Here is a 16125-nt window from a genome sequence, read left to right on the forward strand (position 1 = left end):
TAAGCTTAAACTTGAGTTAAGTTTTCAGAGAAGTAGTTTGTTCATGTTATCTTTGTACTCTGTGTCTGTCACTGTGAAGGTCACTGTCTTATTTTTGAGGACCTGTAGATTACCAAAGGAAAGGCAGGGTTTTGTTTTGTTTTGTTTTGTTTTGTTTTGAAGACAGAGTCTAGATGTTCAGCATAGGCTTAACACTGGGTCCTTCTACTTTAGGCTTCCAAGTATCTGAAATTACAAGTGTGTGCCATTGCATTCAACTGGAAAGATTATATTCTTAATCTAGTCCTCCTAATTTTCCAAGTAGTTTATATGAATTCTCATAATATACTTACCACTTCTGGTGAAGTATAATTGTTTTCTACACAAACTTGTAGTCTGGCTTTTCTCTAATACTTGATCCTATTTTAAGTGTACATATACTCTTTATTCCTGAGCTTGTGGGCAGTAATATCCCTACTAGTGACATAGTTGGCATTCTGTAGACTTAAGATAGAAAGAAGATGACATTGCTTTATCTGTCCCCACCTCCCACCCCCATTGAGAGTGGGGTTAGAGGAAAACATTTTAAAAGTATATCATCACAATGGTGGGTGGAGTGTCATATGTAGTGTGAATTTCATTCTGCAGTGCTTTCTTTAATTTTAAAAGTGTTTTTTAAAAAAGATATGCTTACATATATTACATTAATGTATCAGAAGAAAATAGAGGGGCTGGAGAGATGGGTCCGTGACTAAGGGCACTTGCTGCAGAGGGCTTGGTTTAGTTCCTTGCACCCACACGGTGGCTGACAACCATGTGTAACTTTGGTTCCTGGGGATAGGATGCCGTTTTCTGACCTTAGTGTTCACTGCATGTACATGGTGCTCAGATGTACATGCAAGCAAAACACAGGCAAGTAAAGTCCTTTTTTTAAAGGGAGAATATAAAGTGGCATGTGTTTGATTGTGAGATTTCTCTTAAGTCAGTGACATTTGTAACATATGCCAGGTGGTGTGATTTAAGATAGTGTTTCTCTTAGAAATGCCACTTTTGGCCAGGCGTTGGTGGCACACTCCTTTAACCCCAGCACTCGGGAGGCAGAGACAGGCGGATCTCTGTGAGTTTGAGGCCAGCCTGGTCTACAGAGCAAGTGCCAGGACAGCCTCCAAAGCTACACAGAGAAACCCTGTCTCAAAAACCAAAAAGAAAAAAAAAAAAAAAAAGAAAAGAAATGTCACGTTTGTTAGTTAGATTACCTTTTTCTTTAGGTGTTCTGTACTGTCATTTGCATGGAAATAATTCAAGAATTTTGTAGTTGGGAGAAATACAACCATGTTAAGAGACACTTATTATTGAAAGGGAACATTGCTTTTATCCTTAGTCATTGAATTTCGCTTCGTTTTTCACTTGTATTCAGAAACAAGAAAACTATCAAGAATCTTTCCCGCTTAGTTGTCCGCCCCCACACAGATGCTGTTTACCACGCATGCTTTTCTCAGGATGGCCAGAGAATAGCTTCTTGTGGAGCTGATAAAACCTTACAGGTAAGGTGCACCTCTTGGAAAAAACTGGAAGAGGCATGTGGCCTACTTGTACAGATTAGGATATGTTTAAATACTAAAATTTAGGAAAATGGCAATTCAGAAGTAAAGAAATATAAAACTCTGAACATCTATATCTTTATGCTTCAAAGCATAAAGATGTAGATGTCTTTAGTAGTTTCAGGCTAGCCAGGGATGTTGAGGAACTCTTTACCTTGGTAGTTACTGTCCATCCATTTGCCAGTTATGAGTAATGAGAAAACAACATTTCTTAACAGATAGGCAGATGCCATTAGCAAATAGAACTCTACTGGAGAAACACTGGTTAAACAAATCATCAAAGGTTAAGACATAGACATCTAACTGTAAATGGGAATTATATTAGATTATTTCTAAAGGTGCTTTTATTTCTTATTTTGTTTTTGGAAAATATGATGAGGGCTTCCCCGCCCAGCATTTGTTCTCCAACTGCATATTTATGAAAACAGAATCAAGTTAGTACAGCTTTTATATTTAGAATAATTTGAATCTTTCCAAGATCATAACGGTATGAGTATATAGAAATGAGTTTTCTGTAGTACTTGATTACTAGTTATATTAATTTTGGACTTAAAAAAGTTTCTCTGATAGTGCTGGGGATTGAACTCAGGGTCTTGTGCCTGTTGGGCAATCAATCACTCTACTACTAAACGAGATCTGCAGCTTTTTTTTTTTTTTTGAGCCCCTAAAGAAAGCATGCTTGATTGTTTAGGATTTGTCAGTATAATCCCAAGAACCGAAGCTATATTTCACCACTTCTTTTTAGTGATATTTAGCAACACTTAACAATGGATACTTTTCTGTTTATGCTTATGCTTCGGAATTCTGACGAATTCTGATTTTTGAGTCATTTTGTTAAGTTTCATTTCTGCTTTGAAAATAACGGTGATTACGAATGGTGCTCTATAGATAAGTGGTTTACAGTAAAAAGAAAAAACCTTACTGTTGTTATGCAGGTGTTCAAAGCTGAGACAGGAGAGAAGCTTCTTGAGGTCAAAGCTCACGAAGATGAAGTGCTGTGCTGTGCATTCTCTTCAGATGACAGTTACATAGCAACTTGCTCAGTGGATAAAAAAGTTAAGGTATGGTGCTGGGGCAGTGGCTCAGGCTAAAGAGCACCCACGTGGCAGCTCATAAGCCCGTAACTCCAGTTCCAGGGGACCTGACACACACCTCCAACCGCTACGGACACTGCATGTACCTATGCTGCACATACATGCATTCAGGCAAAATACCCAATACATAAAAATAAATTGAGGTAGAAAAACATTTTCATCTTGAGTTGAAATTGCAACAGTCCATCTTCTTTTTCTGACTTATTTTTGTTTAGTCATGTGTACATGTGTATCTGTACAAATGTAAATGCAATGCCTGAAGAGTCCAGAAAAGGTGTTTGGTCCCATGGAGGTGGAGTTAATAGATGCTTATCAGCCTCTTAAAGTGGGTGCTGGGAACTGAACTTGTATCTTTTGGAGTAGCACTGTGTACTCTTAACTATTAACCCCAAATCTTTCTTCCTTTTTATTCTATTTTTATTATTTAAAGAATATTTTCCTTTTATTAAAAATAGATTTATATAAAAATATTCTCACGCAATATATCCTGGTTACAGTTTCCCCTCCCTCTACTCCACCTACTTCTTTCCCACCTCCTCTTTCATCTGGATCCACGCCCTTTCTATAGCTCGTTAGAAAAGAACAGGTTTCTAAGATAGCAACAAAACACAGCAAATAAAATATAATAAGGTACAACAAAATCTGTCACATCAGAGTTAGACAAGGCAAACCAACAGAAAGAAAGGAGCCCCAAGAGAAGGCACAAGAAACAGTCCAGTTCTTGTTCACACACTCAGTATTTAGAAATACTAAACAGAAAGCTCTAGTATATACACACAGGGCTGGCACAGACCTGTGTAGACCCTGTGCTTGTGCTTCTGTCTCTGTGAGTTCTTATGTGCCTGGCTTAATCGATTTGGAAGGCCTTGTTCTCCGGTGTCCTCTTTCCCCTCTGCTCCCGCACCCTTTCCACCTCTTCTCCTGAGGGCTTCACTGACCTCTGAGGGGTGGATTTGATGGAGACATCCCATTTAGAGCTCTCTCTGCGTAATGTCTGTTGTGGGTCTCTGTAAGCTTCTCTGATGACTGAATAAGGCACTGATCATTAAGTATAGTAGAATATCAGTAGGAGTCATTTTACTATCACGTTTTGTTTTTATACCAATAGTATTTGGTTTTACCCTGAGTCTCTGGGCTATCTAGCCTCTGGTTCGTGGTCATCCAGGTCGTGTCAGGTATGGGTTCCACCTCTAAGTGGGTCTAAGTCAAACCAGACATTGGTTGGTTACTCCTATAAACTCTGTGCCACCATTGCCCTAGCATATTTTGCAGACTGGACAGATTTTAGGTCATAGGTTTTGTGGCCGGGCTGGTGTTTATGTTTCTGTTTTGGTATCCTGTAGGGTATTTTCCTGTACCAAAGACTAGAACATGGATGTGAATGTTGTGTGTCATATGGGAGGAAATTTTCTGTGGACCTCTTTCCCTGGCCTCCTCAGCTGGTGTGTTCCCAGGGAATTCTTTCTGGTGTTGGAGGCAGGGATGATTGATTGAGTTGGATGAAGGAAGGTTGGAGGAGGAGATCTTTGTTATCTGTTGGGGATGGGGTCAGAGAGGAAAGAGACCACAGCAGGTGGTCTTCTGCAGAGCTGGGGAGGAGAATGAATGGGTTGGATCTGGGCATTGAAGGTCTGTAGTCAGCCTACCTGGTTCCCTGGCAGGAGTCCCATATCCTTAGTTGTAAGTACCCAAGTGAAAGTACTTAGGTTGGTCAGCTTCAAGTATTTCAAGTATTTAGCCAATGGTGAGGAAAAATCATGTAAGTTAGTGAATTTGCCTATTATCAATAGATATATTTATGGATTAAATACCTGTTGGCATCTTTGATTAGAAGTATTATCTTAAAAATGATTGCCTGAGATCTATATCATTTGCGAAATTTAGCCTGATTCTGTTTTTAACCTTATAGGCTGATTATATAATCACTGCAAAGCTAGACATGAATACACTAACAGGTTGCTGGTATAATAAAATAATCAAGGAAGAAAAAGTACTTTTATTAGTTATTTTCTTTGGTCTTTCCTCTAAAATTTAGTTTTTGTCTGGGGCATTTATGCTAATAAGTAATTTAAGAGCATCTGAAAACCAAGGAGATGTTTTGTCACTAATATGTAGAGGGGAGACTTTACTTCAGGATGTGTGTGTGTGTGTGTTTTATATTTTCAAGTGTTGAGACAGGGTCTGAGTTTGTAACCCAGGCTGGCGATGAGCTCATGTAAAAACCTTCCTGTGGTAGCATCCCAAGTGCTGGTATTAGTCATATGCTACCATGTCCCACTTCATTTAAGTTTTGTCAGACTTGTAGAGTTGTGAATCTGGGTAATTGCAGTGGGCAGGAAAGACTGCTTGGAGGTTTTTCATCCCATGACGAGGACAATGAGATGTCTAGACAAAAATCGAGATGTTGATAAAACTTTTTTTTTTTTGGTTTTCCAAGACAGGGTTTCTCTGTATTGTTTTGGAGGCTGTCCTGGAACTCACTCTGTAGACCAGGCTGGCCTCAAACTCACAGAGATCCGCCTGCCTCTTAAAACCTTATTTTTTATTAGCATACATTAACTGTACAATACTGATTTTCATCATGAAATTTTCATGTTTGTACATAATCTGCCTTCCTTTCTCCATATTCTGTTTTTATTCTAACCCCCACTTTCCATTCTTCCTGATCCCCTGCCCTTTCCCTCTTTCCTTGGTAGGCTCAGTGGTGTTCCAGTCAACAGTTATTAATCTGTAACTTCTACTTTGTGGGATTTGAGATTAGCCATGCTGGGCAGTTCCAAGTTCTACAGTCAGATTGATATAGAGTGAAAGAGAATACACCAAGTTTCAGTTTCTCAGGACTGAAAACACAAAGAAGGAAATACTCACCACTTCTGTGCTGTTATCGTTTATATAAACATGGGAAATCTTGTGGTTAACATTTGTTGTTTTTTGATAGGGTCTTACAATGTAGCCCTGGCTGTCCTGGACTCACTGTGTAGAGCAGGTTAGCATGCAATTCACAGGTATTTGCCTGTCTCTGACTCCCGAGTGCTGGGATTAGTTGTGCACTATGCCTCTCTTTGTACTTAACTTTTTAAAGTAAGGCAGAATTTTGCCGTATTTAGAGAATAGGAAGTAGATTCACATTAGTGTCATGCTCAGTGGGGATGTCTGTCCTCACAGGAGATGGAGCATCTGCAGAGTGACATACATTTGCTCATTCTTGCTGTGTTCCCCTTGAAAATAATAGGTGTTTATACATTTTGTTTTCTTTGTAACACAATAAATAAAAGACCCAGAGACTGATATTGGGGTTCAAGCTTCAAGCTGAAGATCAGAGAAACAAAGCAGCCAAGCCAGTAGATCTAAACTCTACCAAGCTGACGTGGCAAGCCTGTTTCCATGAATTCTCAGGGGCAAAAAAACTCTCAAATCCTGTTTCCTCTTCCTTGTATTCCTTTTTCCACTCAGCCATATCCTCCTGTCTCCACCTCCCTAGTGCTGGGATCAAAGGCCTGAGCTCTGTTACACTTCACTCTTTTGTAGGCTAGGGTGGCCTTGAATTTAGAGAGATCCATCTGCCCTGTCTCCTGAGTCCTGGGATTAAAGGTGTGCACCACCACTGCTTGACCTCTATAGCTTGTGACTGGCTTTACTTTCTGAATCCTCAAGTTTTGATAAATCATAAATACTATATCACCTCATTTGTTCTCTTCAGATTTGGGATTCTGCGACTGGAAAGCTTATACACACCTATGATGAGCACTCAGAGCAAGTCAATTGCTGCCATTTCACCAATAAAAGTAATCACCTTCTCCTGGCCACTGGTTCAAACGACTTCTTCCTCAAAGTAAGTGTGGGCATTGAGAGTGATGCAGATAAACTCAATATGCCAGACCATCTCCTTTGATTTTCTCATGTGTACTCTATTTTCAAGTGGTTTTCTTTTTTCTTTTCTCTTTTTTTGAGAAAAGAGCTCTGGCTGTCCTGGAACTCACTTTGTAGACCAGGCTGGCCTCAAACTCACAGAAATCCGCCTGCCTCTTCCTCCCAAATGCTGGGATTATAGGCATGCACTACCACTGCACACAGATGTTTATTTCATTTATTAGTTTTTAATTCTACTGCAAGAGATTGGCCCAGATCCTCCTAATGCGCTAAGCAGGTACTCTCACTGGGCTGCATCCCAGCTCCTTCCAGGTTTATTGTTGCAATGTAGAAATGTCCGTATTCTGAGTTTCGTAAGGTAACTGAAAAGTGCCATGAGCATGGATTGCAGTGTTGGCTTTCCAGATTTGTCACTGTGTTCTCAGGTCCTCCCTCCCGGTCTCTGCTCTCTGCCCTCTTTGGTGGACCAGTCATACTGTTTTTATATGACAGAAAATACCTCAGCTGCAGGTTTGCTTCCCTTTGTCTCAAAGTTCCTAATCACAGAGGAAGAGAAGCTTGTCCTAGATCCTGTAGATGTAACTTTAGGGAAGTCGTACTTCACCCCACTTGGTTCAGGTTCATTGTTGTGTAGCTGCAGTGCTGGCAGGGAGAAGTCCTTGGGTTATAGAGGACTGTAACTTGTATTCTCTTTAAGCATATGAATATAGGTAGATTAAATATTCTGGGGTTCTAGAAAGATGCTGTCTTCTTTTGGATTTTTTTCAAATATTAATTTTGTTTCAAACCTTTCGTCCACAGTGTGTCATATCATTTTTACAATGGGACAAGAGAGTTTAAGGAGGTGAGGGTAAAACATTTTAGAAAACCTCAGGCTCTTGAGTGTAGTGACACAGCCCTGTAATCTCAGCACTTGGGATGGTGAGGCAGGAGGAGCCTGGGTTCCATAGCCCGGGCTGCAGGGTAGAACTGTGTCTCAAACAGCTACTATTTTACAACCTTTCAGAAGGATAAGGTGAACCTTCATGATAGAGTGTACCCCATGACGTTTGCAGGGCCCCAGCTTCCATCTTTAGCACCACAAAAAATAAAAAAAATTTCCTGTCTTATTTTATACAGGCTTATCTATATCCTACACTTGACTTTTTATTTAGAGCAATTTACAACAAATCCTATATATGTCATTTCACCCAGAATATTTCAGTTTTACTGTTAGATTAAGTGCTATGCCATGTCCACACCTAACAGAGCGCTATGGTTTTGTTACATACCTATTCTGTGTTAATTTTCTCATATGTGGTCTCAAACCCATGCTTTCTGCTGTAGGTTTATTAGAATCAGAATCCAAATAAACTTGACAATTTTTGGTTGTCCATTTTATTCTGTTCAAAATTCTGTTTTCTTGCTTTTCCTTTTAATGCTGTTGGTTTACTAGATGAATAGAATTACTGTATCACTCTGATTTCTTGACTGGTTTACTCAAGTGTTAATTGACTTGACCTTCCAATCCCTGTAGTTCCTATATTCTGGTATCATTGAAGGTTTTGATGTGTTTAAGGCCATTAATAGCTTTTAGTCTAGTTAGTAATCTCAGGGTTTGAGAAGTCTTAGAAATAAGTACACTTTGCTTAGACCATTTTTGTAACCTAGCATTTAAAAGTATGACTATATTTTACACAGTACTTATGGATTTTGTAGCTAATTAAATATGATGATTCTAAACCACACTGTTAAAAAAAAAGCAACAGTTGTTCAGTTAATTTCGTGTTCAGTCCCATAGTGGATTGAGATGTTGATTCTAAGGTTGCCCTGTTATTAATCAAAGTTTATCTTTGTATTTGACACCTTTGTATTACTATGAATTGAACATCATTCTACCACCAAAAAGCTCAAATGAAAAGGAAGAATTTAGTATGGTTATTTACTTTCCCCCATTTAGCTTAGATTACTTTTTCTCTTTTGTGCGGGCGCCCATGGAAGCCAGAGAAGAGTGCCCTGAATTCTCTGAGGCTGGAGTTACATGCTGTTGTGAGCTACCAATGTGGATGCTAGGAACTGAACTTGGGTCTTCTGGGAGAGCAGCAAATGCTCTCTAGCACCCATTTAGTATAGATTTCAGAATCTATGCTTTGACATTTGATTCACATATACAGACGCAGTCTCCCCTCACTCTCCCTGGAACCACCGTTCCCAGTCTCCACTTCCTCCTTTCCTCTTGCTTGGCTGTTCTAGAACTTTTGAGATCCAAGTGACCCATCGGTTTCAGCCTTCAAAGTAGTTGGAACTATAGGTGTATTCACCACACCAGGCTCCAGTACTAACTAGTTTTTCCCCATCTTTCTTTCCAAATAGCTGTGGGATTTGAATCAAAAAGAATGTCGAAACACTATGTTTGGTCACACAAATTCAGTCAACCACTGCAGATTCTCACCAGATGACGAGCTCCTGGCTAGTTGTTCAGCTGATGGAACATTAAAGGTAAGCTTTTGCACATCGTTAGAGGGTCTTAATTGTAAGGAGAGCCTTATGATGTCTCTGTTGGTGTTAGTAGTATTCCAAAACTGAGACACAATATCTGAGATAAACAACCTGTAAAGGAGGGAAAGGCCTATCTTTGCTTACAGTTTCAGAGGTTTTAATCTGATCCTGTTGTCTCTGTGCCTATGCCAAGGCAAGTGACAGGGAGTGTGTGGTGAAAGAAATTGTGTCTCGGAAGCAAAGAGGGAACCAAGAAGGGGCTAGGGTCCCACTGTCCCCTTCCTAATTTGGTTTCCTCTAAGACCCCCCCTCTTTTTTAATTCTTTAAAAAAAAAAAACCTCATTTATTTTATGCATGAGTGCTATCTGCATGTACACCTTTATGCCAGAAGAGGGCACTGTGTAGTTGCTAGGAATTGAACTCATGACCTCCTGGAGGTCAGGCACTGCTCTTTACTGTTGAGCCATCTTTCCAGCACCTAATCCCCTCTACTCCCCACCCCCCTCCGTTCTTAAGGCTTTGAAACCTCTGGTATCAGTGTCATAGATTGGGAACTGCACCTTCAGCTCATAAGCCTTTTTCAGAGTTTCTATATCTAAGCCATGGCTCCATTTTTATCTATCTGTGAAAAAGAGCCTTCCCCTTCAGCTTCTAAGAATCTCTGACATACCGTTATTTTTGAATGGTTAATGGTTTATAATCCAGTGCTTAAATCCTTAGCTTTGGGCATGTATTACATCTTAAGCACTATGTGCTGGATGCTATACTAGGCCTTTGGGTTGTAAATGCTAGAAGGAAAATGGTGTGCTCCTTGGTCTGCTTATGCAGAATAAAGTTTGGGGAGGAGGTACGTGGATAAACTGAAAATGACAATTCTACGCAAGGCGGATCTCTCTTGTTTTTATTTTAAAGACTTGTTTTCTAAAGTTATGTGTGTATTTTGTGTGTAGGTGTGCTTGTGGGTCACCGGTGGGTATAGACCAAAAGCAATGTTTCCTCCTCCCTCTGAACCCATCAGCATCAAATAGTTGAGCTGTGAGGGGTACGGCCCCCTAAGTCTCTTCTCAATCCATGCTAGGGTACTGCCCACATGGATTACAATACTGTTACGTTTATTATGTGTGTGTGTGTGTGTGTGTGTGTGTGTGCCACAGCACAAACATGAGGCCAGAGGCCAGCTTGCAGGAGTTGTTTCTCTGCTTGTCCCATAGTTACTCCAGAGAATGAGCGCAGGTCCCCAGGTTTGTTGGCCCGCAGGTCCATTCTTTTTTTTTTTTTTTTTAAAATATTTTTTTATTTTAATTTTAAATAGCTTGTTTTACATGTCAATCCCAGTTCCCTCTCCCTCCCCTTCTCCCGCACCTCCCCACCATCTCCTCTACCCTCCCACCTATTGCCAATTCCTTCCACATAGGGGATATCTAGAGTCTGTCATTTCACTCAGGGTAGGGTCCAGGCACTCCCCTAAGAGTCCAGGCTGAGAGAGCATCCCTCTTTGTGTTATGGACACACGATGTCTGTTTGTATTCCAGGGATAGACACTGATCCACTGCCCAGGGCCCCATAGGTTGCCCAGGCCTCCTCACTGACTCTCACATTTAGGGGGTCTGGATCAGTCCCATGCTGGCCTCCCAGCTGTCGGTCTGGGGTCCAAGAGCTCTCCCCTGTTCAGATCAGCTGTCTCTGCTGGTTTTGCCAGCCCATTCTTTGCCAATTTGCTCATTGCTCCTCTCTCTGTCACTGGGTTCCTTGGGTTCAGTTCAGTGTTTAACTGTGGGTGTTTGCCTCTGCTTCCATCAGTCACTGGATGAAGGCTCCAGGATGGTTACAGACATCAAGTTCATTATCAGGAATGGGCATTCGAGGTGGTCTCTCCACTAATGCTTAGCTTGCCAATTGGTGTCATCCCTCCGCAGGTCCGTTCTTGTGCACACTCAGTGTTGGCGTTTGCAGCAGGTCTGAGTTTGTGATGCTGGCTGCTGTCTCTTGCCCATAAGATGGCATTTTGCTGCCTTTCCCCTGTCTTCTGGCTGTCCTGTTCTTTCCACTCCCTCGTCTGCTGTGTTCCCTGGGCCTTAGAGGGAGTGGTGTGAATGTCCTGGGTAGGATGACCTATTCCCAGCACTTGTCAGTCTCGAGTCTTCGCACTCACTACCACTTCATTGCGAATATGTACTACCTTTCTGTTCCCAGTCATCAGGTGACAGACACGCAGGCTGGTTCCATGGTGTGGTCAGTGCAAAACCCTGGGCTGAGAGGTTTGTATGTCATGTTGCTCAAAGACAGGTGTTTGATCTCTGTATTCATTGTGAATGTCACTGGCAGTGGGGACACACACCACTACGCTCTTGGGGAGAACCGCCTGTGATGATGACGGCTCTCCCACAGTGCTATTAAGGCAGTGTTACTGGCTGGTTTACACAGTGACATGTGGAAAGCAGAGGTCCTGCCAAATGATGTTAGATGACAGTGTGTCAAGGCCAAAGCCTTGTGAAGCTTTTATCATCTGAGAGAATAAGAGCTGTAAAATTACTTTATGCCCCAAAGACTCTGTGATTTTTCTAAGTCTGTTGTAGGGTATCATGTTGACAAGCATGTGGTTTTTCTTTTTGGACCTTAATGAGAAAATATTTTTTAAAAAAATATTTTCAGGGAAGTATTCTGTTTACAGAAATACTTCACACAAAACAGAGTTCTTTTCTTTTTTTTTAAAAGATTTATTTATTTATTATGTATACAGTGTTCTGTCTGCGTATATTCCTGCAGGCCAGAAGAGGGCACCATATCTCATTAGATGGTTGTAAACCACCACGTGGGTACTGGGAATTGAACTCAGGACCTCTGGAAGAGCAGCCAGTGCTCTTAACCTCTGAGCCATCTCTCCAGCCCAATGAGAAAATATTTCAAAATGTTTTATTGAAAGATTGGTATTTAAAGTGCACAAGGGCTTAGGTTGCACAGGGACCCTGGGTACAGTGCAGTGAAGTTTTGGTAGATATGATTGAATTAAACTGTGTCAACTTTTAAAACTTTCCTAAACCTAAGCAATGGTTTCCTTGTTTGTCCTACTCACAGTATGATTTCTCATCGGTTCTGTATGATGTAACCAAAACTTCTGGCACTTAATTTTTTTAAAACCTTTTAAAAATTACTCAAGTGTGTGTGTGTGTGTGTGTGTGTGTGTGTGTGTGTGTAGGTCAGAGGACAGCTGGGGGAGTCAGCTCTCTCCCTTCATCATGAGGGTCCTAGAGCTCGAACTCAGGTTGCCAGGCTTGGCAGCAGGTGCTTTTACCCCACTGAGCCATGTCACCTGTCATCTTTGGTATGTGTTAGGGGCTAACCTCGTTAGTGCCTGTTGTCTCTTTTGTTTTATTCTACACAGTGGAGCTGCAGTTGGCCCAGAGGAAAGTGTTAGCTTAGGGTTTGGCTGGTGTGTGTGTGTGTGTGTGTGTGTGTGTGTGTGTGTGTGTGTGTGTGTCCAAGCCTTGTTCTGGGACATGGTAGGCCTTCTGAAGACAGGAGGGAATTGACTGCTCTAAGTCAGAGAGAGTAACTATCTGTCTTTTCAGAGGCCTTTGCTCTTTGTTCTAGTTGTATGGCTGCTCTAGAACAAGGCTTAGTGTAGTCCATACCCCATTTGTCAGGAGCTGTTAGCTCTGCAGCACTGCACTGCCCCACCAAACCCAGCGGAAGCCCTTGCTTCCTCTCTGTGTAGCTGTTTCTCCTTTCAGGGGTCTCCTTATCTCTGGACACCCAGCTGTGCTTGTGGTAGATGTGAAGCACATCTCCTGCTGTCCCAGCAGGGGGCAGCAGTGACCAGCCATGAGTCTCTCCTATGCTTGCTCTTCCTGTGAACACTAGTCTTTAGCCATTTCCGCTTCGTGCCCTTACCTGCTGAGCCATCTTGTTGGCCCGCAGGTCTGTTCTTGTGCACACTCAGTGTTGGCGTTTGCAGCAGGTCTGAGTTTGTGATGCTGGCTGCTGTCTCTTGCCCATAAGATGGCATTTTGCTGCCTTTCCCCTGTCTTCTGGCTGTCCTGTTCTTTCCACTCCCTCGTCTGCTGTGTTCCCTGGGCCTTAGAGGGAGTGGTGTGAATGTCCTGGGTAGGATGACCTATTCCCAGCACTTGCCAGTTTCGAATCTGCCCATGTTACCTTTTTTTCCCATTGAGATGAGATCTCATGTAGCCCAGGCTAGCTTCAAACACATGATCCTCCTGCCTCAGCTGCAAAGAACTAGCATTATAGGTGTGCCAGACTGTGTGCAGCTCAGGTAACTTTTAATCTAATTTTATAGACTGCCTTTCCCCCCACCTATGTGTGTGTGTGTGTGTGTGTGTGTGTGTGTGTGAAATAGAAGCTGGAATTCTTAACTTAAAACCTCATTAAAAGCCAGACGTTTGTAAAAACTTTGATTATGTAGAGTACGTTTGTATGACAAGTGATCCAGTTGGATTTCCAGAGGTGTGGGTTGGAAGTAAAGCAGTTTTGTTTGCTTGGAAACAGCTTTGGGACGTGAGGTCAGCGAATGAGAAGAAGAGCATTAACGTGAAGCGCTTCTTCCTGAGTTCCGAAGACCCTCAAGAGGATGTGGAGGTGATGGTGAAATGCTGTTCCTGGTCCGCAGATGGCACTGCCATAATAGTGGCAGCAAAAAACAGAATCCTCGTAAGTCGTACTTTCCTAATTCCCTCTGATGTAAAGGTCCAACTTCTGTTACAGTTTTCACTTTCCAGTTTCCCTCCATGATTTGGGGCAGGCTTCCTAACTGCTCGTAATTCTTGGGAGCCCCCTTTCTGGGGATATGAAAGGCCAGAAATACTTTTTACTTTTCCAGGAAACACGCTGAAGCCAAACACTACAAGAACAGTTTGTAATGTCAAGTCAGTCTTCCTTCCAGTTTATTATTTTTTACTTTTCTATTTTATGTGCACGAGAGCTTTGGTTTTGTGTGTTTTTGTACCATGTGTTTGCAATGCCTATGAAGGCCAGAAGATGGCGCTAAATACCCTGGAACTGTAGTTTTAGATGCTTTTCAGCTGCCATGTAGGTGCTTGGAATTGAACCAAGGTCCTTTGGAAGAGTAGCCTTTGCTCCATTGCTTTTTACTGCTGAGCCATTTTTTTTTTTAGCCCCACTTCAATTTATTTGAAACAGAATATTTTCTTTATTACTTAAAAAAAATTAAGAAACCCACTGTTGTTAAGAGTCTTAGCTGGGGTCATCCTTGTAGATTCCTGTAAGGTTCCTGCACCAGGTTTTTGCCTGCCCCCCAAAATGCCCCCCCTTTCCAGTAGTCTCTTTCAGTACTCCCTGTCCCCCAATCTGTTCCCATCCTCACCTACCCTTAGTACACTCAAGAAATCTCTTCTGTTTCCCCTTCCCAAGAAGATCTGGGCCCCCCATGAACCCTCTTTGTAGCTTGGTCCTCTTGTGGGACTCTTAATAGTGGGAACTTCTTGTACTGGGTCCCCTTGCCCAGCCTTAATACTGGAGGAGGTTCTTAGTCTTACTGCAGTTTGATGTGCCCTGCTTTGTTGATGTCCATGGGAGGCCTGCCCCTTCTGTACAGATAAGGAGGGGGAGTGCATTGGGGGTGGTAACAGTAGAGGTGGCGGGAGGGGCTGGGAGGAGAAGGGGGAGGGGAAACTGCTGCTGAGATATAAAAAGAAATAAATTTATTTTAAAAATTAAAATAAAAACCAAAACAATTAAAATAGATTGATTTTGGTGATTTTCAAAGCACTTAAAATATTTTATTTTAAATTATGTGTATGTGTTGTGTGTTTGTGTGTGTCTATATATGTGAATACGTGGAGTTATCTACTGAAGTCAGAGGCATTGGGTCCCAGAAGGAACCAAACTTGTGTCCTTTTGAAGGACAGTGAGTGCTCTTAATTGCTGAGCCATCTCTCTAGCTTCTTAGAGTTTTTGTTTGTTTTTATCTCTTTTGCAACTTGATGAGTCCGAGGAGAGAAATACTCCTTAGAACTGAATAAGACAGTGAGATTTTCATAGAGATATACAGAAAAAGTAAATGGCAAGAAAATGACTTTCTTTTTTCAGATCTCATGAGAGCATCATGTTCTGAGTACTCATCAGCAATACGTAACTTAAAATATACTTACACCCGAGATGGGGCAGATTGCTGTAGTGCTGTGGTCATAATGGGGGTCGAGGCTCCGAGTGGTCGGTCACATGGTTTGTCCAAAGTTGGATTGTGAGGAGGGCCACATCTTCCATTTTTGATTCATGGATAGTATGCCCTAATACCAATTTTAGAAGACATGACTGGTAGGTTTTCCTGTTTTAGGCAATGTAAGCCCATGCTACGATATACTTCTGTATAAACTCACTGGGAAACTTGGTGCTTGTTTTACTGATGTAGCAGTTGTGACCCTGGGTCCTTGATTGCTTGTGGATTTATATCCCTCTAGCAGGAAACCAAGGAGAACAATATTTCCTTTTTTTGTCTCAAGTGTGTTAACAATCTTAAAAACAGAAAACAGTCATTGCATTTGTAAAATTTGATGATTGAAAATTTGATTTTTGTTGTGATAAAAATATATGATGTAAAATTTGCCATTTTAAACTTTTTTTTCTGATAACTAGGGTATGAATTTGGGGGTCTTGAAGATATAGGCAAGCACTTCATCACTGAGCTACAATTTCAGCTCTTTTTCGTTTTTATTTTGAGGTAGCATCTTGCTAAGTTGCACAGGCTGACCTTGAACACACTAGTATAACCTAGGCTTGCCCCAGACTTATAATCTTCTTGCTTCAGCGTCCTGAGTAGTTGGAATTAAAGGTGCTTCCAAACTATTTTTAAATGTGTACATCATTGACATCATAATTATATTCATAATGTAGTACAGCTATCACCACTATACCTTCCTTCCTTCCTTCCTTCCTTCCTTCCTTCCTTCCTTCCTTCCTTCCTTCCTTCCTTCCTTCCTCTTTTCTTTTAATAGCATTTCTCTGTGCAGGCCTGGCTGTCCTAGAACTCATTCTGTAGACCAGGCTGACCTCAAACTCAGAGATTTGTCTGCCTCCTGAGTGCTGGGATTAAAGGCTTGCACCACCACTGCCCAGCTATCACTGT

General features: G+C 41.6%; 1 protein-coding gene across 3 annotated transcripts in view; it reads left to right on the top strand.

Moving 5' to 3' along the window:
• Positions 1-16125, top strand: part of Apaf1 (apoptotic peptidase activating factor 1) — a 78373-nt gene that overhangs the window by 30291 nt on the left and 31957 nt on the right. For all 3 annotated transcript variants that reach the window (XM_040755070.1, XM_040755068.1, XM_040755069.1), the window contains 5 exons: positions 1397-1523; positions 2516-2641; positions 6375-6506; positions 8897-9022; positions 13530-13691. In XM_040755070.1, the coding sequence (XP_040611004.1) occupies positions 1397-1523; positions 2516-2641; positions 6375-6506; positions 8897-9022; positions 13530-13691 (673 nt within the window). The remainder of the gene's footprint in view (positions 1-1396; positions 1524-2515; positions 2642-6374; positions 6507-8896; positions 9023-13529; positions 13692-16125) is intronic.

Source organism: Mesocricetus auratus, unplaced genomic scaffold (assembly GCF_017639785.1).
Source record: "Mesocricetus auratus isolate SY011 unplaced genomic scaffold, BCM_Maur_2.0 Super-Scaffold_100011, whole genome shotgun sequence".
NCBI lineage: Eukaryota > Metazoa > Chordata > Mammalia > Rodentia > Cricetidae > Mesocricetus > Mesocricetus auratus.